The 27,012-nt window shown below is 40.8% G+C and overlaps 1 protein-coding gene across 4 annotated transcripts in view; it reads left to right on the top strand.

Annotated features, from left to right (window-relative positions):
- SCAPER (S-phase cyclin A associated protein in the ER) overlaps positions 1 to 27,012 on the top strand; it is a 408,076-nt gene that overhangs the window by 10,819 nt on the left and 370,245 nt on the right. For 3 of the 4 annotated variants that reach the window (XR_012251257.1, XM_073652664.1, XM_073652663.1), the window contains exons 1-4: positions 3,645 to 3,784; positions 3,868 to 3,985; positions 17,215 to 17,282; positions 22,833 to 23,030. Coding sequence is in view for 3 of the 4 variants with exons in the window: in XM_073652664.1 (XP_073508765.1) it covers positions 3,755 to 3,784; positions 3,868 to 3,985; positions 17,215 to 17,282; positions 22,833 to 23,030 (414 nt within the window). In the remaining variant the exon portion in view is untranslated. Of the gene's footprint in view, positions 1 to 3,644; positions 3,785 to 3,867; positions 3,986 to 17,214; positions 17,283 to 22,832; positions 23,031 to 27,012 lie in introns of those variants that run through there. The other variant, XM_073652665.1, reaches the window with a different exon arrangement.

Genomic DNA, 27,012 nt, shown 5'->3' with positions numbered 1-27,012 from the left:
TAGTGCCACCTATAGGACGTAGCAATCCTAAACGTCAATATCGACCAAATTCTGGTTCTGGCTTTTATCCTGAATCATGTGGCAAGGCTCGAGAGTCGATATTGACTTTTAGGATTGCTACTGCCTATAGGTGGCACTAGAGTTCTAGTTCTCTTCCTCTCTGAAGAGACAATTTGCATATTTCCCAGAGGAGCATTGCGGCTTAAAAGTCTCCTCACCTTGGCATACTTGACATGTCTCTCTCCGCAAGGAGAAACGTTACTCCTTGGATATCTATGAATGTATGAAACACAATCTAAAAAAGAAAAAAAACATATTTGGTATTGCTGCATGTGTAACTGTCATAACTAATTATTGCATCGTAATATTTATCTCATGCTTGAGTACAAAAAAAACAATGACGGAATTACAGTTTTTTTTTTTATTATTACAATACAATTTGTTCTGCAAAGAACAAACTCAAACACTGCTGTGTCGATGGAAAAATAAAAAAGTAATGACTTTTGGAAGGCGAAGAGGAAAAAGCTGAAGCAAAAAAAAAATCCCAAGAATTGACTGCGAATTCATGCGGTTACTGTTATTTCATTCAGAAAAATCTCCTAAGCCTTTTTTATGCTATCAAGTATTTGCAACAGACTCGCAGCTTGTGTGGTAAACAGTCCACGTTTCCACTGGAGGTTACACTTTTTTCTCTCTTTTTAAAGGGATTTTACATGAAAGAGCTTTTATCATGTTTTTTGTATGTCATTTATAGATGATAGGGCTCATTCAGTTTCATCAGTTTTTCTCAGATGAAAATAAAAAACCCAATCGAGGTTTATCACAGGGCTGTGGAGTCAGAGTCGGTATAAAATGGACCAAGTCCTACTCCTGCAATATATAATAAATTGGGTACAGTAGTTCAATGCAGTTTGTGGGGAATATTTTTTCATAAGAATTTGGGAAAGTTATGAAATGTCCTATAAATGTCTGTCCTATTCCTGATCTAAGGGTCTAGACTTTTAGCTGAGATGAATCTGTGCTACAGTAAATTTATCACTTAAACATGAGCCATGTATGAGGGAGTCGTGGAGTCGGTGTCATGGAAATTGAGGAGTCGGAGGTTTGGCTTACCGACTCCACATCCCTGGTTTATCAAGCTTCTCCTTTCACTGTCCATGAAAACGGACAGCACACGGATGGCCTCTGAGTGCGGTCTGATTCTTTCACGGATCCATAGATTTGCAGTGATGAGTTTGATCAGACACTTGCATCAATATCGGACAAGTCTCTGTGCTTTACCACTCAGTTTGAAGAAAGATTCTGAGATGTGAACTACCCCAGAGGCTGCCATAGGTATGAGCTCTATCTGTTAAAAACATAGATGGCACTCGTTCAAGAAAAACATCCCCCATGCCCTCTATTTGAAATAACTTTTTTACTGATCACCTTTCCACAGGACAGATGATAAATGTAGGATTGCTGGGGGTGATCACAAAAATGACCCCAACACCGTACCCACCTTATTGTGATCAGTGGGACCCCAGTGATCACTGGACCCACCTTATTGTGATCAGTGGGACCTCCGTGATCATACATTTATCATCCATTCTGTTGTCCGTTAGCCACACCGGCTAAGCTGGCCATATATTTTCTGATCACTGCTGGATGAGTGTGCCTGTGGTTGACAGCTATTTCTTTCATCCCAGCTTACACACATGCGTCTTTGGCTTTGCTGAGCGTACATGTGTTCTGCAGGGTAAGAGCGGAGTAAGTCGCTGCTAGCCATCACTAGGGCAACTCATTTTGTTCTCTCTAGAGAATGAAATTATTGGGCATGTTTAAATTCTTCAGCTTGATCCTTCACTTGCTCGACATCAGCCATTGGGGAAAGATGAGACACCTCCCCCCATCACATTAAATGGTCAGTGGATTGGACCAACATTAACCTAATGTACAGTAGGTATGGAAAGTATTAAGACCCCTTTAAATTTTTCACTATTTGTTTCATTGCAGCCACTTGGTAAATCCTAAAAAGTTCATTTTTTTGTCAAATTAATGTACACTCTGCACCCCATCTTGACTGAAAAAAAACCCAGAAATGTAGAAATTTTTGCAAATGTATTAAGAAAGAAAAATTTAAATATCACATGGTCATAAGTATTTAGACCCTTTGCACAGACACTCATAGTTAAGTCACAAGCTGTCCATTTCCTTGTGATCCTCCTTGAGTTGATTCTACTCCTTCATTGGAGTCCAGCTGTGTTTAATTAAACTGATAGGACTTGATTTGGAAAAGCACACACCTGTCTATATAAGACCTCACAGCTCACAGTGCATGTTAGACCAAATGAGAATCCTGAGCTCAAAGGAACTGCCCAAGGAGCTCAGAGACAGAATTTTGGCAAGGCACAGATCTGGCCAAGGTTACAAAAGAATTTCTGCATTACTCAAGGTTCCTAAGAGCATAGTGGCCTCCATAATCCTTAAATAGAAGAAGTTTGGGACCACCAGAAGTCTTCCTAGACCTGGCCTTCCAGCCAAACTGAGCAATCGTGGGAGAAGAGCCTTGGTGAGAGAGGTAAAGAAGAACCCCAAGATCACTGTGGCTGAGCTCCAGAAATGCAGTAGGGAGATGGGAGAAAGTTCCACAAAGTCAACTATCACTGCAGCCCTCCACCAGTCGGGCCTTTATGGCACAGTGGCCCGATGGAAACCTATTCTCAGTGCAAGACATATGAAAGCCCGCATAAAGTTTGCTCAAAAACACATGCATGACTCCCAGACTATGAGAAATAAGATTCTCTGGTCTGATGAGATGAATATAGAACTTTTTGGTGATAATTCTAAGCAGTTTGTGTGGAGAAAACCTGGCACTGCTCATCACCTGCCCAATACAATCCCAACAGTGAAACATGGTGGTGGCAGCATCATGCTATGGGGGTGTTTTTCAGCTGCAGGGACAGGTCGACTTGTTGCAATTGAAGTAAACATGAATGTGACCAAGTACAGAGATATCCTGGATGAAAACCTCTTCCAGAGTGCTCTGGACCTCAGCCTTGGCCGAAGGTTCACCTTCCAACAAGACAATGACCCTAAGCACACAGCTAAAATAACAAAGGACTGGCTTTAGAACAACTCTGTGACCATTCTTGACTAGCCCAGCCAGAGCCCTGACCTAAACCCAACTGAGCATCTCTGGAGAGACCTGAAAATGGCTGTCCACCAACGTTCACCATCCAACCTGACGGAACTGGAGAGGATCTGCAAGGAAGAATGGCAGAGGATCCCCAAATCCAGGTGTGAAAAACTTGTTGCATCATTCCCAAGAAGACTCATGGCTGTACTAGCTCAAAAGGGTGCTTCTACTCAATACTGAGCAAAGGGTCTGAATACTTATGACCATGTGATATTTCAGTTTTTCTTTTTTAATAAATTTGCAAAAATGTCTATATTTCTGTTTTTTTCAGTCAAGATGGGGTGCAGAGTGTACTTTAATGAGAAAAAAAATGAACTTTTTAGAATTTACCAAATGGCTGCAATGAAACAAAGAGTGAAAAATTTAAAGGGGTCTGAATACTTTCCGTACCAACTGTATATGTTGGCATTTACTCCTTATTGAGAACAAACCTGCATGTGCATTGGTAGCAGCAGAGATCTCTGTGCAATCAGTACATGGACCTTTGCTCCTGATTTCTGACTGTTGAACCTGCAGAATACATTTGTCTTATCAGCCCAGTCTAAAGCTTGATATGCAAGAGCCAATGTTAACCCAATGTGTACTGGCTATGTAGCTGGATCACAGGTAAAACACAAGTTGTGTCTTCTGCCTAGTTCTTTCTATGCGACTTTTTATAAGATTGCTGTGTTTTTCTCACTCATTTTCAGGCTTCGTTTCAAAGATCTAACAGCCATGACAAAGTTCGGAAGATTGTGGCTGAAGAAGGGCGGACTGCAAGGAACTTGATAGCCTGGAGTGTCCCTCTGGAGAGCAAAGAAAATGAAGGTGCTTCCAAAATTGTACAATTTGGGTTCTGGGATAGCCGCTCTCTTTATTATTATTATTATTATTATTATTTATTATTAAAGCGCCATTCATTCCATGGCGCTTTACTTTATGGAAGTTTTTAGAATATTAAGAAACAGCCAAGCTTGCTTTCTCTATAGACTTCAATGGAGAAATCTGCATATATGTTAGCCATTTTTTCATTCACAGCCCGCCTTCATGGTATTCCTACCCTCTACCTCAGGTTGCAGAACTCAGTTTTGTGGGGTCCCGGACCTGAATTTACCACTTATCTGGCATTAATGACTTATCTTGTGGATATGCCATTATGTATAACATAGGAAAATTCTTCAAAGTGGATTCAAACATATTCTGTATGTATATCTGGTAGATTTGAGCAAAAAGGACCATAGCCCTGTGAACCTTCTCCTACCTGTCAGCATCCCTTGTACCTTGTTTAGTTAGTAGGTCTGTAACGACGTCATGCACGTTTCACCATGATAGAGCTAATCTAGCCATCACAGAATACTGACATGGTCGCTGACCCAGGGTCCTGCCTATCCTTTTGCTCAAATCAAGTATCTATTTTACATATCTATTGACATTTTTAGTACAAATTTCTAAACAATATCCCACTAAAGGGGCATATATGAAGGAAAGCATAATGTGTAGTATAGCTTTTATTTTGATAGCCCATTGTATAGAAAAGATCTGTTTGCTTTTATACAATGGAGAAATAAATATACCAATGTTTACTATCCCAGTGGAAGCCAATAACACTTGTCCTCTACAAGTGTTAATGGGACGCTATGGATTTTGTCCTGGCTTATACACCAAATATGGGGTTCATATGCAGTGTGCACAAGGCCTTACAGGTGCTTCTCACAAATTTAGAATATCATCAAAAAGTTAATTTATTTCAGTTCTTCAATACTAAAAGTGAAACTCATATATTATATAGAGTCATTACAAACAGAGTGATCTATTTCAAGTGTTTATTTCTGTTAATGTTGATGATTATGGCTTACAGCCAATGAAAACACAAAAGTCATTATCTCAGTAAATTAGAACTCTTTATAACAACAGCTTGAAAAATGTTTTTAAAATCCGAAATGTATGTTCAGTAAATGCACTCAATACTTGGTCGGGGCTCCTTTTGCATCAATTACTGCATCAATGCGGCGTGGCATGGAGGCGATCAGCCTGTGGCACTGCTGAGGTGTTATGGAAGCCCAGGTTACTTTGATAGCAGCCTTCAGCTCGTCTGGATTGTTGGGTCTGGTGTCTCTCATCTTTCTCTTGACCATACCCCATAGATTCTCTATGGGGTTAATGTCAGTCGAATTCGCTGGCCAATCAAGCACAGTGATACTGTTGTCTTTAAACCAGGTATTGGTACTTTTGGCAGTGTGGACAGGTACAAAGTCCTGCTGGAGGATGAAATTTCCATCTCCAAAAAGCTTGTCGGCAGAGGGAAGCATGAAGCGCTCTAAAATTTCCTGGTAGATGGCTGCGCTGACTTTGGTCTTGATAAAACACAGTGGACCTACACCAGCAGATGACATGGCTCCCCAAACCATCACTGATTGTGGAAACTTAACACTAGACCTCAAGCAGCTTGGATTGTGGCCTCTCCACTCTTCCTCCAGACGCTGGGACCTTGATTTCCACATGAAATGCAAAATTTACTTTCATCTGAAAACAACACCTTGGAGCACCGAACAACAGTCTAGGTCTTTTTCTCCTTGGCCCAGAGAAGACGCTTCTGGCATTGTCTATTAGTCATGAGTGGCTTGACACAAGGAATGCGACACTTTTAGCCCATGTCCTGGATATGTCTGTGTGTGGTGACTCTTGAAGCAATGACTCCAGCAGCAGTCCACTCCTTGTGAATCTCCCCCAAATTTTTGAATGGCCTTTTCTTAACAATCCTTTCAAGGCTGTGGTTATCCCGGTTGCTTGTACACCTTTTTCTACCACACTTTTTCCTTCCATTCAACTTTCCATTAATATGCTTGGATACAGCACACTGTGAACAGCCAGCTTCTTTAGCAATGACCTTTTTTTGCATACCCTCCTTGTGGAGTGTGTCAATGACTGCCTTCTGGACATCTGTCAAGTCAGCAGTCTTCCCCATGATTGTGGAGCCTACTGAAACAGACTAAGGGACATTTTTAAACTCTTAGGAAGCCTTTGCAGGTGTTTTTTGTTAATTATTCTAATTTACTGAGATAATGACTCTTGTGTTTTCATTGGCTGTATGCCATAATCATCAACATTAACAGAAATAAACACTTGAAATAGATCACTTTTTGTATTGAAGAACTGAAATAAATTAACTTTTTGATGATATTCTAATTTTGTGAGAAGCACCTGTAGATATCCTTCCTTTCAGCTAGTGGTTGTTGAATCCTTCTGTGGGTTATAAGGTATGTGATCTAATCTTCCAATTTTGTAAGTGTATCTTACTCATGCCTTGTCATTTCCTGCATTGACAAATTTTAATTTTCCACTGTAATGCCTCCAGTTTGCGAATAGTATAAATGTGAACTGCCTCTATCAATGTGCATAAAGTATAAATCAGCCAGCCATAGGTTATACAACATTTTTGCAGGTTGAAACCACAATATGCTTAAATAGAACATTTCACCAAATTTTTCACATTGAGCTGGACATTTAGTGTAATAGTGGCTGCGAAGCAGAATAAAATTATGGTTTTCTTTTGTGATTTTTTTTTTTTTATTTCACCTCTCTGTTGCGGAGATATTAGCAATCCGAGTATTTGGTAGCTAATAAGTTATGTTTTAAGTCTAACTGGGTGTGATCAGTTTTCACTGTGGGAGTTTACTTCTTCCCCCTGTATCACTAAGACCAGCCATAAGCAGGCAGCAACACTAAAGGGATAGAAGAAGACGCCACCAGCATAGCTTAGAACAGGCTACTCCTGTGAGAGACATATAATGACAGACAGCCTGATCATACTGCAAAGCTGTGAGCACAAGTTGCTGTGAGCATATTAGACATAAGTGATCAGACATAGCTGAAAGCTGTCAATAATCACACTTATGTCTGTTGTGCTTAACTTGCCTGATCTCACTGCGGAGTGATTACAAGTTTATCACAAAGGACATACTTGTGATTACTAACAAAAGAATACAGCAGCCATGTGTAAGCGCTAAGAAGTATGCAAACATTGCTGCTATAAGGAGTATACTTATAAAATGAAGGTACTTAGTGCCCAATTTGGCCAATTCATGAGAGCCCATCAGATGCAACAAGGTGTGCCTTTCTTTGATAGAATCTTAAATGAAATTTTTATCAAGCATGCCTCCAAATCTCCTAAAGGCCTCCAAATTAAGTTAGGATCCAGCATTATTAAGTGAGATTACTTACACATTTGCCTCTGGTAAGGCAGTACAGGAGAGGTGACCGTGCTGTAAGTGGAGGAGAGCTGATAGAAGGCTTTGTAATGTGACACAGCTAAACTCAGCTGTGGTGCCCCACCCTCACATGGACTGAGAGAGGATAAAACTCAGATGTCAGTACTGGCACTCAGGTTTCCTGTGCTTGCAACCACTTATAATCACTCTGCCGTGATATCAGACTGTCTGACATTACATCTCACACAGGAGTAAGCTATTGCGGAGCGTGTGCTTTCTCTTTAGTGTTGCTGGTAATGCCCACTTGGACTTAAAAGAGTATTCCCAGCTCCAAGATCCTATACCAATATGTATATGTAATAGGTGTAATAATAATAACAGCAAATTAAGTTACGACCACTAACTAAGTTACAACTAGCTAACTAAGGATGTGTGCCCACGATGCGGATTTAATGTGTTTCCGCAGTGGCATTTCCGCCGCAGAGACACATTAAAATCGCTTGTTAAGATGTCTGCCATGTTTCCCAACGAAATTTCCGCTGCGGATTATCATTGTGGAAAAATCCGCAGCACAACCAATTTGGGCGCGATTTCACGGCAAAATCGCTCCCATTGACTTGCATTGAACCGCATAAAATCCGCATGTATAGATCTAAATTAGCTTTGGAATAAATGTATAACAGTGAACTGGACAGTGCATCCTTTTTGAACATGGAGGTGCGCGGAACAATTGGCACATGTTTGCATCCAGTACTTATTTATATGTACATATAGCAGAGCTGTGTGTGTCAATACATCCATATATAGCAGAGCTGTGCATCTATATGTGCTGTAGCAATGCCAGGTAGGCTAGGGTTAAATACGAGCTCTGCAGGCTTTGTTTAGTACAGATGGCTAGCTTTGCATATAAACAGGCTTGGTGTTCATCTAAGTCAGTCAGCTCAGGGAAGCTGACCAGACTGGATGTGTCTTGCAGCTGAAGAGAGAAACCGGACAGAATCCCTCTCTGAGAAGAGACTGCACAGGCCTTGTGCAGAGAACAGCAAGTATCAGTAGTTGCTATCGACAAAAGCTGTTTTGTATGACTGAGCTGGGGCTAGCCTAATCGTGTATGAGTTGCCAGGGTCTGTTCTGTTTAGTTAGCACCTGGACAAGGCTAGGGATTTATGTTCATGAGTTTGATTTTGTTTCACAATATTTTTATTGAATTTTATCAAAATTTGAACACGAACTCGAACATGGTTCGTAAGGGAAAGGGGAAGGGAGAGGGAAAGGAAAAGTGGATGGGGAAGGAGGATAGTCAAGTGTATTAACACAGTTTATCCAAGATAAAACATATCAAAACAGAACAAAACAAGTAAAAAACGAATATATTTAACAATGACACAATGAAAAGCATGTTAAACATGTGTGAAAGAGATTTGGGAATGAAAGTTATCTGGTTTCTTTGAATTCCCCTTAATCAGGGAATTTTTTGGACCATAACGACCATTTTTTTTAGGTTTCTTGTTGAGCCGTTTATGCTTGATGCGTACCTGAACTCATATGATTTATGGAGTGAGATTCTACCTAAAAGTTCAAAGAAACGTGGAGGTTCTGGTTTCTTCCAGTTGTATGCAATTGAATTTTTTATTACCAGACATATGTGAATAATGAGGTATCTAGTATGTGAGGTTAATGATTCCAACTCTTAAGATAAAAGAGCTTTCTGGGGTGTAAGGGCGATTTCTTGACTAGTCAGACTGTTAATTAGTTTAGACGTCTGGGCCCAAATTCTTTTTATTTTGGGGCATTTCCAGAAAATATGTATCAGGTCTCCGATTTGCCCACAGTTCCTCCAACAAAGAGGAGAATTGTTGGGGTCAATATGCGAGAGCCTTAAGGGGGTATAGTACCAACGTGATAGAGTTTTACAGTATCCCTCATGAAGCGCCATGCAGATGTTAGATGAGTATGATGAGCAGAGGGCGTTTTCCCACATTTCTAAAGTAAAAGATGTATTTAGGTATGCTTCCCATTTTTTCATAAATGTGGTTTTATTTGAGAGTACATCTTTGTTAAAGCAAGTATAAATATACTTCAGACTCCAGAAGATATTATGATTTGTATTACAGAGTAGGTTTATAGAGGCTTCAGACAGTGATTTTCTGTTGGAAAGAAATAACATAATCAGGTCCTTAGTCATTGAGTAGTAGAAGAATTCATCCGATGCCAGTTTGAATTTGGATTTTAGTTCTGTGAAGGGGATAAAGTTGCTACCATTAAAAATGTCCTTAATTTTGGTTATGCCTATGGAAGGCCAGTGAGAAGGAAACGGGTGGTTATAAAATGCTGCTATATATGAAAGAGGGAAATTCAGTGAGTAATTGGAATTGTTTTTGTTTCTATTGAGATTAGTGAATTTTCCCCATGCAAATAAGGCAGCTTGGAAGATAGGGTGGGATGGAGTATAGTGGGATTTCTTGTAAAATTTGTTAAGGAGTAAATTTTGAGGGGGGAGGTTACCGTAAAGCAATGTCTCCAATTCTATCCATGCTGGAGGGTGTTTTTGGTAAAACCAGTATTGACTTTGTTTTATTATATTAGCTAAGTAGTATGAGTTCACGTTGATTAGTCCTATGCCGCCGTTAGTTTTGCTTTTATATAGCAAAGCTGTCGGGGTCCTCGCTTTTTTACCGCTCCAAATGAATGAATTGATAAGGTATTGTAATTTGGTTAAATATGAGGAGGGAATGATTAAGGGAAGGTTTCTCAGCACATATAAGATTTTAGGTAGAACAAATGTTTTTAGGATTAGTGACTTGCCTAACCACGATAAGCCTTTGTCGTTGTAGTAATGTGTGTCTTTATTTATTGTTTCTACAATTGAATCCATGTTTTTGGTGATGATTGAGTTTATATTTTTTGTAATGATGATTCCTAGGTATGTGAATTCCTCCTCTTCCCAATCGTAATTAAAGTCTTTTTTTTATTTTATTTATTATATTGTTGCTTAAGTTGAGTTGGATTATTTTTGATTTATTGTTGTTTATCTTAAAATACGAAATTTCCGAGAATTTTTCCAGGGTATTTGTTACCTCTGTGATGGAACTGAGAGGATCAGCTAATGTTAATAGGATATCATCTGCGAACAAATTAATTCTAAATTGGCGGGAGCCTGCTTGTATGCCTTTTATGTTTTGGTTTTCCCTAATTTTCTGTGCGAGGTGTTCAATTGCTAAGACAAACAACAAAGGTGAAAGGGGGCAACCCTGCCTGGTTCCATTAGTTATTTTTCTTGGGCTAGAGAGGTGGTTATTGGCGTATATTTTGGCCGAGGGGTTAGAGTACAGAGCTAAAATGGAAGACAAGATTTTTTCATTGAAACCAAATTTCGTTTCGAGTTTTAAATATAGCCAATTGAGACGGTCAAACGTTTTTTCGGCATCTAGTGTCAGGAGTATTGAAGGGATTTTTGATGAGTTCAATAATTTGATGATATTAATGAGGCGTCTGGTTCCATCTGTAGACTGTCTTTTTTCGACAAAGCCGATTTGATCGGTATTTATTAATGTAGGTAGTATAGATTTTAATCTATTTGCCAGCACTTTGGCGTATAATTTAACATCAGTATTTATGAGGGAGATAGGCCTGAAGTTTTTGACGTCCTCCAAATTATTTTTAGATTTAGGAATTAATATGATTGTGGCCTCCAGCATTTCGGCTGGGAATGAACCCTGGGACGCTGCCTTATTGAATACTTGGGTAAGGTGTGGGGTTAGAATAGGTTCGAAAGTTTTAAAATATTCATTGGTAAAACCATCGGGGCCTGGGGATTTATGTGGTTTTAATTGTGTTATTGCCTCGGATATCTCTTTTCCTGTAAAAGGGGATGATAAGAGTTCTAAATCTTGGTTGCTGGCTTGGGGTAATTTAATTGAGGAAAGAAATTTGTTGATTAATTCTTTATTGTATGCCTTTTATGTTTTGGTTTTCCCTAATTTTCTGTGCGAGGGGTTCAATTGCTAAGACAAACAACAAAGGTGAAAGGGGGCAACCCTGCCTGGTTCCATTAGTTATTTTTCTTGGGCTAGAGAGGTGGTTAGAGGTGGCTGGCTTGGGGTAATTTAATTGAGGAAAGAAATTTGTTGATTAATTCTTTATTGGGCTTTGGTACAGAATCGTCTGTATTGATGTTATATAGTTTATGATAATATTTCGCGAAAGTCGAGAGTATCTCTTTGGGGTGGTATTTAAATGTGCCATCCTCCGTTAAAACTTTATCAATTCTATTGTGTATCCTCTTTTTCTTGATGCGGTTCATCATAAATTTAGTCGGTTTATTCAAGGAGGCATATATTTTAAATTTTGAGTTCTTAACTAAAGAATCGAAGGGGGCGAATATTTCTTTTTTGAGTTCTACTCTTAAGTTGTTGATTTCTTGGCTGATTTTTTGAGATGGTGGGTTAGTGTTAGTTTGAATTTCTTCTTTATATCTAATTTGGGATTGGAGTTCCGTAATTTTTGCTCTATTTTTCTTTTTGATGGAGGATGACAATTTCATCAATGTCCCTCTGAGGACTGCTTTATGGGCATTCCAGTATGTAAATGGGCTGATGGTTTCATCTTCGTTTTCTGTGAAATATTGTTTTATATTTTCCTCAATTATAGCTCTGTACTCTGGTGAACAGACAAGGGTAGGGTTGCATTACCAGAGAGAATTATTTGTGAGGGATGGGCCTAGCCTAATTTCTCCCAACAAGGGGGAGTGGTCAGAAATACTTTTTGGAAGAATTGAGATTTTTTCAATTTTTGAGATGGAAAAGACGTCAGTTAGTATAAGGTCGATTCTGGAAGCTGTCTGGTGGACGTCTGAAAAGAACGTGTACTCCTTTGAAGTGGTGTTGATACACCTAAAGGCATCAAACAGCTCGTTCTTTGTTAGCCACGGGTTTAGGGAAGCAGACAGACATCTTTTGGGAGATGAGGAGTCCATACGACTGTCAGGGACCATGTTGAAGTCACCTAGTATAATTAGTTCCCCCTTTCTAATTTTAGAAATCTTTTTCATTATCTTATTAAGAAAACTTTGTCCTTTGTTGGGGGCATAGACATTTACAATTGTGCAAATTTGGTTGTTGATTCCACAAACAAGAATATGATATCTACCATTTGTATCAGTAACCTCCTCTTCAAGTTTAAAGGGGACGGTGTTGTTGATTAAAGTGGCGACCTCGGCCTTCTTTTTCTTCTTGTTTGTGGATTCAAAAATATTGTTGAAGTTTTTATGGCTGAATTTGGGATGGTTAGATTCAGAGAACTTTGTCTCTTGCAGACAGATAATGACGGCTTTTTGGGAGTTGATTTCTTTCCAGAGGGAGAATCTTTTATTTGGGCTGTTGAGCCCCTTAACATTGTATGATGATATTTTAATACTCATTCTTGAGTACGTTTGTACTAGGTTGGAAAAGGTGTGTAAAGTCTGAGAGTTGGAATCAGGAAATGTGTAGAAATTATTTAAATGACTACACAGGTGAACTTTTATATTTGTGTCATAAAATGTGTGAATAGATCACTTATGCAAAGACAAATCAAATAAGAGCAACAATACAACTTTTAAAACGTTTGTGAGAATCAGAATGAATAATTACACTTCACGACTCGTAAACAAACCTCCAGGGAATACCTACTAGTCCGTAGGGTTTTTTTTCTGGGGAAAAAGTTAGTGATATTGTCCGATGTAGAGCAACCAAGTTGCTGGAAGAGAAAATCCCAGTATGAGGAGTCCAGTTAGGATTGCATACAAATAGTATATAAAACATAACATAATACCTATTAACCATATGGCAAAAAAGTTATATAATTATAACATGACGTAAGATCCTTCAAAAAACAGTGAAGGAAACTACAGCTTTAATGGAATCAGCAAGTTTTGGAAAAGGTAAAGGTAATCCGGGAGTTCAGCGATTGTCCCTCTGGTAGAGAGGAGGGTCTTTAAATGAGGTATCATCCTTCAGAGAGGCAACAAAAATTACGTCCTTCCTCTGGGGAGAAAAGAACGATAGTTTTCCCTTTGTGAAAAACTAGTAGTTTTAGTGGGAAGCCCCATCTGTAGGGCCCTTGTGACCCCAGCTTTCTGGTTTCTGTCTCTTATGAGAGATGGATGTGTCCATTCCCTCGAAATTCAGTTTATTAGTTGTAGTTGAAGGAGGGTGATCCTTGTTTGCATCTATTGGTAGGGACGAGCTAGAGGGAAGGGGATTTTGGGATGCAGCTTGTGTGGATTCTTTTTGGTAGTTTTTTCTTGAGGTTAGTTTTTCGTCTCTTTTGAGGGGAGACCTGGACTTGAGAGGGCTTACCTGGCTTGGAGAATCTTCCAGGGGATTGCAGTATGTGTGGTATTGAGGATTTTTCTCATTTGAATTTTTGGACTTGGTTGTTGAGGTAGAAGGTTTGCTTCCTGCGGTGGCATTTTTCTTAGTGGAACTCATGGTTGACGATATCAGCTAGGGCGTGCTTTGATAAATTTCCAGTCAGGGTTTGTTTGAGACTTCAGTAGTATTGGATTGCTGTGCCAAGAACGAGAAGGTCGCAACTGTGTCGAACAGTTTATGTCAGAGAATCTGTACGCAGTTGTGCCTTGTGTTCAGAGATGATAGCAGTCGGATGTAGTGCGACAGATGCAGTTAGGAACGCTGTTGCGTTTCGCGTTTCCAATCTGTGTTGCAGGACGCAGTTAGGCTCTGCACTTAGTGCTGTTAGCGATCAGGTGTGACGTTGAGTCTTTGGAGGGACGCAGTTGTGACCCGCAGATGCGATGTGTCACAGGACGCAGTTGAGTTTTGCGATCGCAGTGGCCAGCGATCAGATGTAACACTGTAAGTGCTTGGGAGGACGCAGTTGCGACACGCAGATGCAATGTGTCACAGGACGCAGTAGAGTTTTGCGTTCACCGTAATCACCACTCAGGTATGACACTGTATACAAATTGGAAGACGCAACTGCGACTCAAAGATAATGTCACTTTATGATATAGCACGCAGTTGTGATCTACAGTCCCGGCTATCAGATTCAATTTGTTTTCCGGAAGCGAGAACGGAAGCGACTGAGTCACGTGTTATGAGCCTGTTACAGCTTGCAGATAAGTCTTAGTCTTAGGGCTGGACTGGGACGATTCATGCACTCCGCGTTTGCTTTTTAACCCCCCAAGAGGCCTGTCTGCAACGCGAAGGTGATAAAGGTGGCACAGGCTTGTATGGGATTATTCGCATACGCGACGCAGCTGCTACGCTGGGGTGGGGGCGGAGCGATGTCGCAGATCAAATCTGCGACGCCGGCCGGTATTACTGGACTGTAATCCCCCGCACAGTTCACTGCTAATGGGTGGTTCCCACGTACACCGGGTATGGCGGAACGGGTTGAGGGGGACTGTACTAGCCTGTGGTAGTCTCCGCTGTTCCGTCGTCCGCACCGCTCCCTCCGCTCAGTCCTCGCTGTCCTCTCCTCAGTGGTGCTGGAGCTTCACCTCCGGACTTCACTGTGTGGAGCTGCGACCCTCCGCTTCGGAATCCAAGGGTCTCAGGTGGGATGAGGGTCTGTAGTGGGGTGCTGCTTAGTAATGGCACCTGTGAAGATGTCACCTTCCTCCTTCTCACTTGGGGACTTGAGCTGTACTCCCTGTGGTGGGAAAATGCAGCTGCCTGCTTCAGAAGAATATAACTTCTTCAATTTTTTGTTGATTTTCACAGGGAAGGTCTCAAAATACTCCTGAGACGGTCCCCAAGCGAATTCTGTAGGAGCTTTAGGGATTTCTTCCCTCAAATCGCGTTATAGTAGCGTTGAATTGGTTGTCGGCATGGAGCTCAACTCTCCTGCTTCCTACATCAGTTGAGCTCAGGCCACGCCCCATGAGTTTGATTTTGGTGCTGTGCATCCTGTGGAGAGCAATAAAAACTGCACGTGTTTGGGCCAAAACTGCATTTACTGTATGAATGCTACCTAAGGCCTAATGCCTACCAGAGAGAGTGAATCCCTGCAGTGCATGTATAGCAGTGCTGTGTGTTTATGTGTGAATGTAGCAGAGATCTTTGTGTTTATATGGCAGAGCTGTGTTGTGTGTGTATATAACACTGCAGAGAGACTAACAATAGATTTATTACCTCCCTATTCTACCCTTTAACATTAAAAGTATCAGCAGCGCAAGGTAATTAGAAAGAAGCTTGTATTTATCATTAAAACACACTGGCATTTTTTTAAAAGTACCGGACAACCCCTTTAATGTAATAATCCCTCCACTTTACACCAGCAGGGAAGTTTTAATTAATAGGAAAAATGTTTTTCCTATTTTTTGCTGTCTAAACCTTAGATGCGTTTTATAGTCTGAAAATTCCGGTTCATTCCTGTGTGGAGCTTGCACAGTGATTACAATACATTGTTGGGAATTCTCATTATGTTGCCTGCCCAATCTTAAAAATAAAGAAATGTGATGGAGAGAAGTAGGTTATAATAAAGCAACATAAGAAGGCAGTACGGACTCCTCTTGTATATTGTGCTGTTACCTCAGCACTGGAAGTGCCCAAGATCTGGGTCACATATTGATTATGGGAAACACATCTCCTTCCAGGGGGCTGTCAGTGGTCAGGTTACACGGAAAGAGAATCCAAAATCAATGCACAAAATGGAATACATCTCTGGGCAATCAATATGCTTTGTACTGTACAGCCATGAATAAACCATCACAGGGGCTCTGCTGCCTGCAGCTCCGCGCTTACCACCGGACGGGGTGATGTAGAGCCCTAGAACCTGTTGTCATTCTACATGATTGTGTTTCTTATATCTCTAGTATATGTATTTTTTGTCCCTTATTTACATTTGGAGTTAGAAGTGTGTCAAAGAGCCACAGCTTAAAAAGAAAGAAAACACTGCACAACGCTTGTTAGTATGTGGACTAACTCTACCGCTTCTCCGTGTGACAGTCACACAATAACATCCACAAAATGTGCCAAAACCAAGAGGTTACAGGGAACGTGTCGTCATATAATGACCTATTGTTTGAATACATTTTTATGTTAAAGATCTTTTTTTAAATGTTTATGTTTTTACTACACTTTCATCTCATCTGTATTTGAAAAGATTCCTGAAATCTTTTAAGTGTTCACTCTGACAACTGAGCTTCACAGTAGGCTGACACATCCTGTTCTGTAAGGATCACTTCTCAGCAGTCATCTCATTATCATCACATGCGGGATTGCAGTGAAAAGTAACGTCTTTACATAAATAACACAGGATCCCCCATTCACAATAGGTGATGGTTACAGCTCACCTCCTCCCCTTTCCTGCACAAATCACAGAGCATGCCTGGAAAACTCTCCTATAGAAGTCAGTAACCATCTTTGGCATATTGCTTTCTAAGTTCGATAAGGCCACTGTAAAGCTGTAAACTGCTATCACAGGACTGTATTAGCATACTGGTTTAAAGGGGTAATCCAGCTTCACTCACCTCCTTATTGTGAAGTGAGTGGGACTGGTGACGTCACGTCTTCAGATATTTGCTGTCTCGCTTGCACAAGAGGTCTGTAATCTGTACACGTGATGTCACAGGCCTGACTCACTTCCTGACTCAGAAATGAGCGGATCTGGATTACCCCTTTAAGTTACCAAAATAACGCTTTCATTGCACAGGCTACAGGGCCAAGTCTGTCTACATCGAGAATCAAAAGATTACATAAACTTTTTTCACTTGAAAGATGACAAATTGATATAGAAGGTGAGGTATCTGAGCGCTAAAATGTCTTCAAGGGCCATTCCATATAATCTGTACTATGCAAAGACAGACGTGAAAACAACTTACATGATCTTTCTTCTTCACAGGGAAAGCCAAGTGGCCATATGGAAAACCTAAGAGAGGAATCCATGGAGCACACAAACCTCCTAAACCGGTAATTTTTGTATTGTATTTTATGTACGTCAGCTCAGGGCTCGCATGGGATCTCCAATGCTTAGCCTGTTCCCTTCACTGTACGTTATATAGTATTGTTGTAATGGAAAGAGGCCTCATACGGCTAGCCACCGTCTATTGGAGCCAAAGGCCACATCAGAGGCCCCTATTATATGGCAACTTTTTATTATGACATCATTTTCCATATGGAAAATATTACATGTTCACATACGTGTATGACCAGCTTTAGAGAACCCCCCCCCCAATGAATAACTGCAATGAAATTTCTTCTTAAATTTCCATCCGAATGGGGTCACCATATTCACATATTATTAACCGATACAACCTGCCTTCTGGGTATTTGTATTGGACAAATTTATTTTCTCAGGGTGGATCTACATTCTCCTTGGTTTTTTTTGTCACTGAGAAATCCGCCTTTAAATCTGCTTGTCTTACATGTGGATTTTGATGCAGATTCAGACGTGCATAGAAAGACTACCAAATTGCAGCGAATGTCACTTTTTTTTTTTGCAAAGAGTGAAAAATAAAGTAATTCCATCACAAATCTGCATAAGAACCTGCATGTCTGTAGGGTATTTTTTTCAGTAATCAATCTTACAGCCGGTGTGTATCTACTCATATTGCTCAAATTAAGAGTTTCTAAGCATATATCATTGGTAGTCATGACTGATTGACCGCTGGCTTCCTGCAGTTAGGCTATAGGGAGCATGATGTCGGTAGTCACGCACCGTCAGCAGAGTAGAGTGAAAGCGAAGCCGCTGCTCTGTCGACGTGATGTCAGCGGAAGCTGGGGAATCGCTGGCAGGAGCGGTCTGTGACCACTCTATGCTGGGCGCAACAACAGGTAGGTAGCAACTACCTGCCTGTTACTTCTTAGGTCTGTAGTAAAAAATTTACTTCGTCCTGGATAACTCCTCAATTGAAAGAATTTAGGTTCCCACGATGAGTATTTGGTGCTTTTTCTTCCGCTGCGTATTTTTGTGTATCCCAGTTCCAGTAATGTGTGTGGGATTTATAATCTGTAACATGTCCGTTCCTCTTGCGGTAAATATGCATTTTATTTGTGCATTTTCCCCATAGACTTGAGTGAGATGTGGAAAATCCGCAGGTAAAAACTATATGTTTTTTTAGTGCATTTCCGCAGCGAAGAAACAGTGAAAGCATATAACTGTATCAATAAAGTTTTATGAAAGGAGTATTCCTATCTCCAAGATCCTATCCCAATATGTAATAAGTATAATAATAATATTAGCAAACACTTCCAATTATAAATGTGATACATTTCTTCTGATTTGCTATGTTTCTTACCCTATGTGCAGGGCATTGCATTAGCTTAGGTGTCCATGGTTACAACCAACAACAACTAACTAACTGTCACCACGAGTAGTCGTAACCATGGATACCTTAGCTACTGCAATGCCCTGCACATGGGGTAAGTGACATAGCAAATCAGAAGAACTATACTACATTTCTAATTGGAGGTATTTGCTAATATCATTATTAATACACCTACTACATATTGGGATAGTATCTTGGAGATGGGAATACCCCTTTAAGTGTAAGTAACAGGAAGTTTTCAAAATAAAGCAGCTTTGTTTAAAACATGAAAAAATGCATGTAAAAAAACACACCCAAAAACGCAAGTAACCTACTTTTGGTAGTTGGTGCAAATATGTGCAGCATCAAAAACTCGCCAAATACTCATTGTGGAAACTTAGCCTAACTCAAACTGCATTCAATGTGGTGCTAGTGACCTTTTCTTCCTTCCATGCTGCTGGTGGAGGGTTAAATGGAGTCTTTCGTGCAGTAAACAGAAGGCAGCATTGCAGGCAGCAGTTATTTGCTGCGCTGGCATAACAAGCCCCGGCCTTACTTAGCGGTGCATTAGTGGGCTCATCACTCATTCTTCCAGCAGGAAGCCGACGCTGGGAGTTCTCGGAGTTGTTGATAGACCCATAATCTCAGGCAAGGAAGATTAATTGAAATGAGAGAACTGTTTATGATATTTCATGGCTGCCCGAGATAAGCACGTTTATTTTACATTCATTAATCCAGAGGGGATAAATCATCACAACAGAAGTTTATTCCTCAATCTCTTTAGGAAATGTTGACTCTGTGGGAGTCGTGATAATTCTTTCCCTGAAGACAAATTTCTATTTCTGAAGGAATTAAAGTGTTAATAAAAGAACAGAGCCTGACCTCCACCATATTTTACCTTATCCTGTCTAGTTTATGTGATTATAATAAATTATTAATTATCATCCTGAATTTGGGGAAATTTAGGTGTATAGTTTATTTAATTTTTTTTTAAGCTACAAATATTAGTGAACTATGTGTGAAAAAAGTATTTAACATTAACTTAAAGAAGCACTCCCATCTATATTTTTTGTATTAGATGTGCTTATATGTTTATGTAATGTAGTATGGGTGTATTAATATACTCGCCTACCACCCATCTCTCTGGGATCCAGCACCGTACTGCTCCTCTTCACAGTGACGTCAACGCAGTTGTGACTAGCCGGCTCACCCTGTGCTCTGTGCATGAGCCGGAAGTCTCTCTTACAATGAAGCCTATGGGGGTTGTTCTGATGCTCCATAGGCATACATGGTAAAAGCCACTTTGGGGTCACGCAGAGCTCAACGTGAGCTGGAGAGTCACTGAGAAGAGGAGCAGAACGACACTGGATCCTGAAGAGAGCAGTGGTAGGTGAGTATATTAATACACTCACACTACATTACATTCACATAAACACACTTAACGAAAAAATATAGATGGGAGGGCTTCTTTAAGTTAATGTTAAAGGCATATGTCCACCCATTAAAGGGGTATTCCCATCTCCAAGATCCTATCCCAATATGTAGTAGGTGTAATAATAATATTAGCAAATACATCCAATTAGAAATGTATTGTAGTTCTTCTGATTTGCTATGTCACTTTCTCCATGTGCAGGGCATTGAAGTAGCTTAGGTATCCATGGTTACAACTACTCATATAGTGAAAGTTAGTTGTAAGTGGTCGTAACCATGGAAAACTAAGCTACTGCAATTCCTTTCACATGGAGAAAGCAACATAGCGAATCAGAAGAACTATACTACATTTCTAATTGGATGTATTTGCTAATATTATTATTATTACACCTACTACATATTGGGATAGGATCTTGGAGATGGGAATACCTCCTATAAGTCCAAGATGCTTCAAAATATTAAAAAGAAAAGTATACTCACCTTAGCAATCCCACGCTGCTCCTCTACCAATGTTGCTTGTTTTACTGTTCTTTGTGCTTCCTGTTCCAGACGGTAAGACGTGACCGCTTTGGTCAGTCACTAGTCCAATTAGTGCTGCTATCAGTGATTGCCAGCTGTGCTTACATGTCTGCATGTACCCAGCAAAAAGTCCAGTGTGTGTGTATGTGTGTATATATATATATATATATATATATATATATATATATATATATATATATATATATATATATAATATATATGCACTGCTCAAAAAATAAAGGGAACACTTAAACAACAGAATATAACTTCAAGTAAATCAAACTTCTGTGAAATCAAACTGACCACTTAGGAGGCAACACTGATTGACAATCAATTTCACATGCTGTTGTGCAAATGGAATAGACAATAGATGGAAATTATTGGCAATTATCAAGACACCCTCAATAAAGGAGTGGTTCTGCAGGTGGGGACCACAGACCACATCTCAGTACCAGTGCTTTCTGGCTGATGTTTTGGTCACTTTTGAATGTTGGTTGTGCTTTCACACTCGTGGTAGCATGAGACGGACTCTACAACCCACAGAAGTTGCTCAGGTAGTGCAGCTCATCCAGGATGACACATCAATGCGAGCTGTGGCAAGAAGGTTTGCTGTGTCTGTCAGCGTAGTGTCCAGAGGCTGGAGGCGCTACCAGGAGACAGGCCAGTACACTAGGAGACGTGGAGGGGGCCGTAGGAGGGCAACAACCCAGCAACAGGACCCTACATACAGGCACGTGGAGGCCACACACAATACTGAGCGTCATTTTGACTTGTTTTGAGGACATTACATCAAAGTTGGATCAGCCTGTAGTGTGTTTTTCCACTTTTATTTTGGGGGTGACTCCAAATCCAGGCCTCCATTGGTTAATAAATTTGATTTCCATTGATGATTTTCGTGTGATTTTGTTGTCAGCACATTCAGCTTTGTACAGAACAAAATATTCAATGAGAATATTTCATTCATTCAGATCTAGGATGTGTTATTTGAGTGTTCCCTTTATTTTTTTTTGAGCAGAGTGTGTCTATCTATCTATCTATCTATAAATATACATACATACACACACATATATGCACACAGCATGTATAACAAGTATATATCAGCATTATTATTTATTATTATAGCAACATTTATTCCATGGCGCTTTACATGTGAATATATGTATATCTATATATATATTTATATATATAAACTTATATTGCACTCAATGGCAAGTTTATGTTTATAATGGGCTCCAGTTTTGGTTTTGTCCAATTAAAAAAAAAAGAACAACACAAACTAAAAACTAGGAATGAAAAAGAAAATGGGATTCAAAGTAAATACATATTTGTTAAACTGCGCACCGTTGTGATAAGCTGAACACACTGACTTCACTGCACATAGCTCCATGCTTGTAGAGCACAGTAGTAAATAGATGTCATGGCTTTGCATTGATGTGATGCTGATCTGTGGCTGTTTAGAATGGGCTATGTGCACAGAACGATCATTAATACAATTGTTCTGTGCCTATAGAATCTAATCACTATCGGCAGCAGATGAGCTGTTTACACAGGATGAAATGCTTCCGAGAACGATGATTTTAATGTCTGCATGAGCAATCCAATCACCCGGTGAACACGTGATTGCCAGCATGCTTTGCACAACTAAATTGGTCTAAACTCGCGCTCCTGACAATACTCCAGTTAGAGTCCAAAACTCCAGGATAAAAGACAAATAATGCGCTATTTGGATGACACATTATGCAATATTTACAAAAATAAATGAAATTAAAAAAACTGAAAAAAAACTAAAGTTGTAGCTATAACCTTAATGGGATTGTCCACCTTTAGGGACTTTTTTTCAACTTAAATGTATGTAATCAGGGCTAAAAATAATTTTTACATTTGGATTTCATTAATAAATTTGCACTATTTGCCTCCTATAGCCTCTGTGTTGTACTGTGTGTTGCTGGCTGCAGATTGAATTAACTGAGAATCCATCAGTGACTTTTTGTACAGTTGAACACTAATAGAAAAATAAGAAAAGTATAAAAAGTGAGTTGTGAGACCTCTATGTGCACAGCTCTGTGTCTGGTCATTTACTTGCAAAATAAAGTCACAGAATAAGCCCAACATTAGTACATACAGTATAGGCCGTTGTTCTTGTTTTCACTTGTGTTATTTTTTCCCACATGTCTATTTCACCTTTATTTGTTCTTTTTTGTTTAGTTTTTTCTTTCCGTGAGCTGAAGCTTTAGTTTCATGCTGTCATGTCTTTATTTCACAGAATATCTCCTTGCACTGCAAATTAAATATTAACTCTGCAAATGACAAAAATCAAGACAAAAGCCCATCCAAGACAAGGCTGCCTCGGAAAGTTGATCTTCGGGCCCGATATTGGGCATTTCTCTTTGACAACCTCCGGAGAGCTGTGGATGAAATCTATGTAACTTGTGAATCCGACCAGAGTGTCGTGGAGTGCAAGGTAATCCCTAATTCTTAGTATGTGTGGTCACAGAACTGCCGGCAGGGTTGTGATCCCAGGTTGGATTCATCTTCTGAAATATATTTACATGGAGATTGTAATTCTTCGGTGATTTCATTACAGGGGCTTCCCAGAATCAACACTTATCACCAGTCTGCAGGACAGGCCAAGGGCTTTTTCTGCCTGTGATTAAAGGGATTGGCCGTCTATCTCTATTTTAACACATGTATTGGGGCCGTGATGTTGAGGCACTTATCATTACTGGTTTACCTCGTCCTCACAGACTTCACAGTATTCCTGTTGATGGAGAAACATGCGACCAGACCTGGCCATCTGTCTCCTCCAATTGTAAAACATATTTCCCATGTGCAGTGTTTTCCAAATGGATGAGACTGTAGGACAGGTTTGGTCACACGTTTCTCCATAAGGGGCCAGTTTGTGAACAATCCACAAAATCATGTCTTCATCATATCTGTTGAAATAAATTGGCCAACCACTTTAATCAGACAGCGGTCGTCTTTGCTTCATAGGTTGCCTTTTTCATTGCGGGAGTCCATGCCATAGTAGCCAAATGGCCAACTGCTAGTTAAAGAGGACCTGTCACCGGTTTTTTTCCTGTTGCTCCTCTGAGTGATCTGCCATACAGTTCCAGAGATACAGGCTTTTTTATTTAGTGCTAATTTTATGATCTTTACAAAGGGGCGTGGCTCACAGGGTAATTAATACAGCGATCCTAAAGACACGCTTCTAGAGAATCCCATAAGCCACGCACTCTTGGAGAAGACCAAAAAAATCAGCACTAAATAATAAGGCTCATTTCTCTGGAACCATGTGGCGGTTTAAAAAAAATGGAATACTCAGGGGAGCAGGGGGAATAAAATAAAAGCAAAAACAGCTCACTTATGACTTGGTGATAGGTCCTGTTTAAGTGCAGGCTGCACTATATGTATACAGTGCTGTGAAAAAGTGTTTGCCCCCTTCCTGATTTCTTACTCTTTTGCATGTTTGTCACACTTAAATGTTTCAGATCACAAAACAAATTTAATTATTAGACAAAGATAACATAAGTAAATAAAAAATGCAGTTTTTAAATGAAGGTCTTTATTATTAAGGGAAAAAGAAATCCAAACCTACAGGGCTCTGTGTGAAAAAGTGATTGCCTACTAAACCCAATAACTGGTTGGGCCACTCTTAGCAGAAACAACTGCAATTTGCGATAACTGGCAATGAGTCTTTTACGACGCTCTGGAGGAATTTTGGCCCACTCATCTTTGCAAAATTGTTGTAATTCAGCCACATTGGAGGGTTTCCGAGCATGAACCACCTTTTTAAGGTCATGCCTCAGCATCTCAATCAGATTAAGGTCAGGACTTTGAGTAGGCTACTCCAAAGTCTTAATTTTGTTTTTCTAAAGCCATTAAAGGGGTTGTCCAGTACTTTAGATTACCCCCCCCCAATGTATTCCCCCGTGGCCCCTAAGGATTTTTGTAATTATCTTACGTTGCAGATACTGCCTGTGAGCGGCGCTATCACTGGCCGCTCACAGACATTACATGACCCCCGGCGGCAGCCGGCTCTGACATCCGCTGATGTCAGGACAAGTGCTGGCAGCAGCCTGGGGTCTCTGTCTTCCTGGTTCCACAGTGGATGCCAGGCTGTGGGCGGGATTACCCCCCCATGTGACACCCGGCATCCACTGCGCTCTCTGCCTCTCCCCATTCATTGGGAAAGCGTGTGGTGGATGCTGGGTGTGACGTGGGGGGTAACCCCGCCCACAACGCAGCAGCCACTACGGGGCCCCCAGCGCTGAGTCACGCCTCACTTGTTGTGACGTCAGCGCGGGGTCATGTGATGCCTGTGAGCGGCCAAGGATAGCGCCGCTCACAGGCAGAAAAAGCAACGTAAGGTATTTCCAAAAATCCTTAGGGGCCCCAGGGGGATACATTGGGGGGTTAATATAATGGACAACTTCTTTAAGTGGTGGACTTGCTGGTGTGTTTTGGATCATTGTCCTGCTGCATAACCAAGTGCGCTTCAGCTTGAGATCACGAACAGATGGCCGGACATTCTCCTTCAGGACTATTTGTTAGACAGCTGAATTAATGGTTCCATTTACCACAGCAAGTCTTCCAGGTCCTGAAGCAGCAAAACAGCCCCAGACCATCACACTTCCACCACCATATTTTACTGTTTGTATGATGTTCCTTTTCTGAATTGCTGTGTTACTTCTACGCAAGATGTAATGGGACATACACCTTCCAAAAAGTTCAACTTTTGTCTCGTCAGTCCACAGAGTATTCTCCCAATCGTCTTGGCGATCATCAAGATGTTTTCTGGCAAAATTGAGATGAACCTTTATATTCTTTTTGCTCAGCAGTGGTTTTTGTCTTGGAAGTCTGCCATTTTTGCCCAGTCTTTTTCTTATGGTGGAGTCATGAACACTGACCTTAACTGAGGCAAGTGAGGCTTGCAGATCTTTGGATGTTGTTGTGGGGTCTTTTGTGACGTCTTGGATGAGTCTTCGCTGCGCTCTTGGGGTAATTTTGGTCGGCCGGCCACTCCTGGGAAGGTTCACCACTGTTCCATGTTTTTGCCATTTGTGGATAATGGCTCTCACTGTGGTTCGCTGGGGTCCCAAAGCTTTAGAAATGGCTTAATAAACTTTTCCAGGCTGATATATCTCAATTACTTTGTTTCTCATTTGTTCCTTGGATTGCAGCATGATGTCTAGCTTTTGAAGATCTTTTGGTCTACTTCACTTTGTTAGGCAGGTCCTATTTAAATCATTTCTTGATTGAGAACAGGTGTAGCAGTAATCAGGCCTATGTGAGGCTAGGGAAATTGAACTCCGCTTCCCAAAGATCTGATGAACCACAGTTACCGTATATACTCGAGTATAAGCCGAGGTACCTAATTTAACCACAAAAAAATGGGAAAATGTATTGAACCGAGTATAAGCATAGGGTGGGAAATGCAGCTATTACTGGTAAATTTACCCATCCTGGTACGCTTTGCTCCCTCATCCCCAATCCTGGTATGCATGGCCCCCTCATCCCCAATCCTGGTATGTATGGCACCTTCATCTCCAATCCTGGTATGTATGGCACCTTCATCTCCAATCCTGGTATGTATGGCACTCTCATCTCCAATCCTGGTATGTATGGCACCCTCATCTCCAATCCTGGTATGTATGTCACCCTCATCTCCAATCCTGGTATGCATGGCCCCCTCATCCCCAATCCTGGTATGTATGGCATCTTCATCTCCAATCCTGGTATGTATGGCACCCTCATCTCCAATCCTCGTATGTATGGCACCCTCATCTCCAATCCTGGTATGTATGGCACCCTCATCCCCAATCCTGGTATGCATGGCCCCTCTCATCCTTAATCCTGGTATGTATGGCCACCTCATTCCCAATCCTGGTATGCATGGCCCCCCTCATCACCAATCCTGGTATGCATGGCCTCCTCATCCCCAACCCTGGTATGCATGGCCTCCAGATCCCCCAATCCTGGTATGCATGGCCCCCTCATCCCCCAATCCTGGTATGCATGGGCCCCTCATCCCCAATTCTGGTATGTATAGGACACCTCATCCCAATCCTGGTATGTATGACCCCATCACTGTACACATAAAAAATAAAAACTTATACTCACCTTCCTTCCTCACCCCTGCTCCAGCGCGCGCTGCTTACTGTTCTGATACAGCAGCTCATTTCAGCATCTGAGCTGCGCATGTTGTCACTCTCAGACACTGATGTGAGCTGCCGGCATATTCACTCCTCTCCACGCCGGGACTATGGGCGTGGAGAAGAGTGAATACGCATTGTCTTTAGTAGCGACCACTTGCCTCCTCTACATACAGTTACATTTTCAGCAGATCGGCCGACCTTTATTTATTATGTATGGCTACACTTACATGAACCTCGATGACACGGAGTGAGGCCTAAATCTTTATCCAGTGGTACTTTATCAACTTT

The sequence above is a fragment of the Phyllobates terribilis genome, unplaced genomic scaffold (genome assembly GCF_046119375.1).
Source record: "Phyllobates terribilis strain yellow unplaced genomic scaffold, ASM4611937v1 Scaffold_11__3_contigs__length_659146591, whole genome shotgun sequence".
NCBI classification, from domain to species: domain Eukaryota; kingdom Metazoa; phylum Chordata; class Amphibia; order Anura; family Dendrobatidae; genus Phyllobates; species Phyllobates terribilis.
Note: the sequence above shows the minus strand (reverse complement) of the source record. Positions and strands in the feature narration are given on the sequence as shown.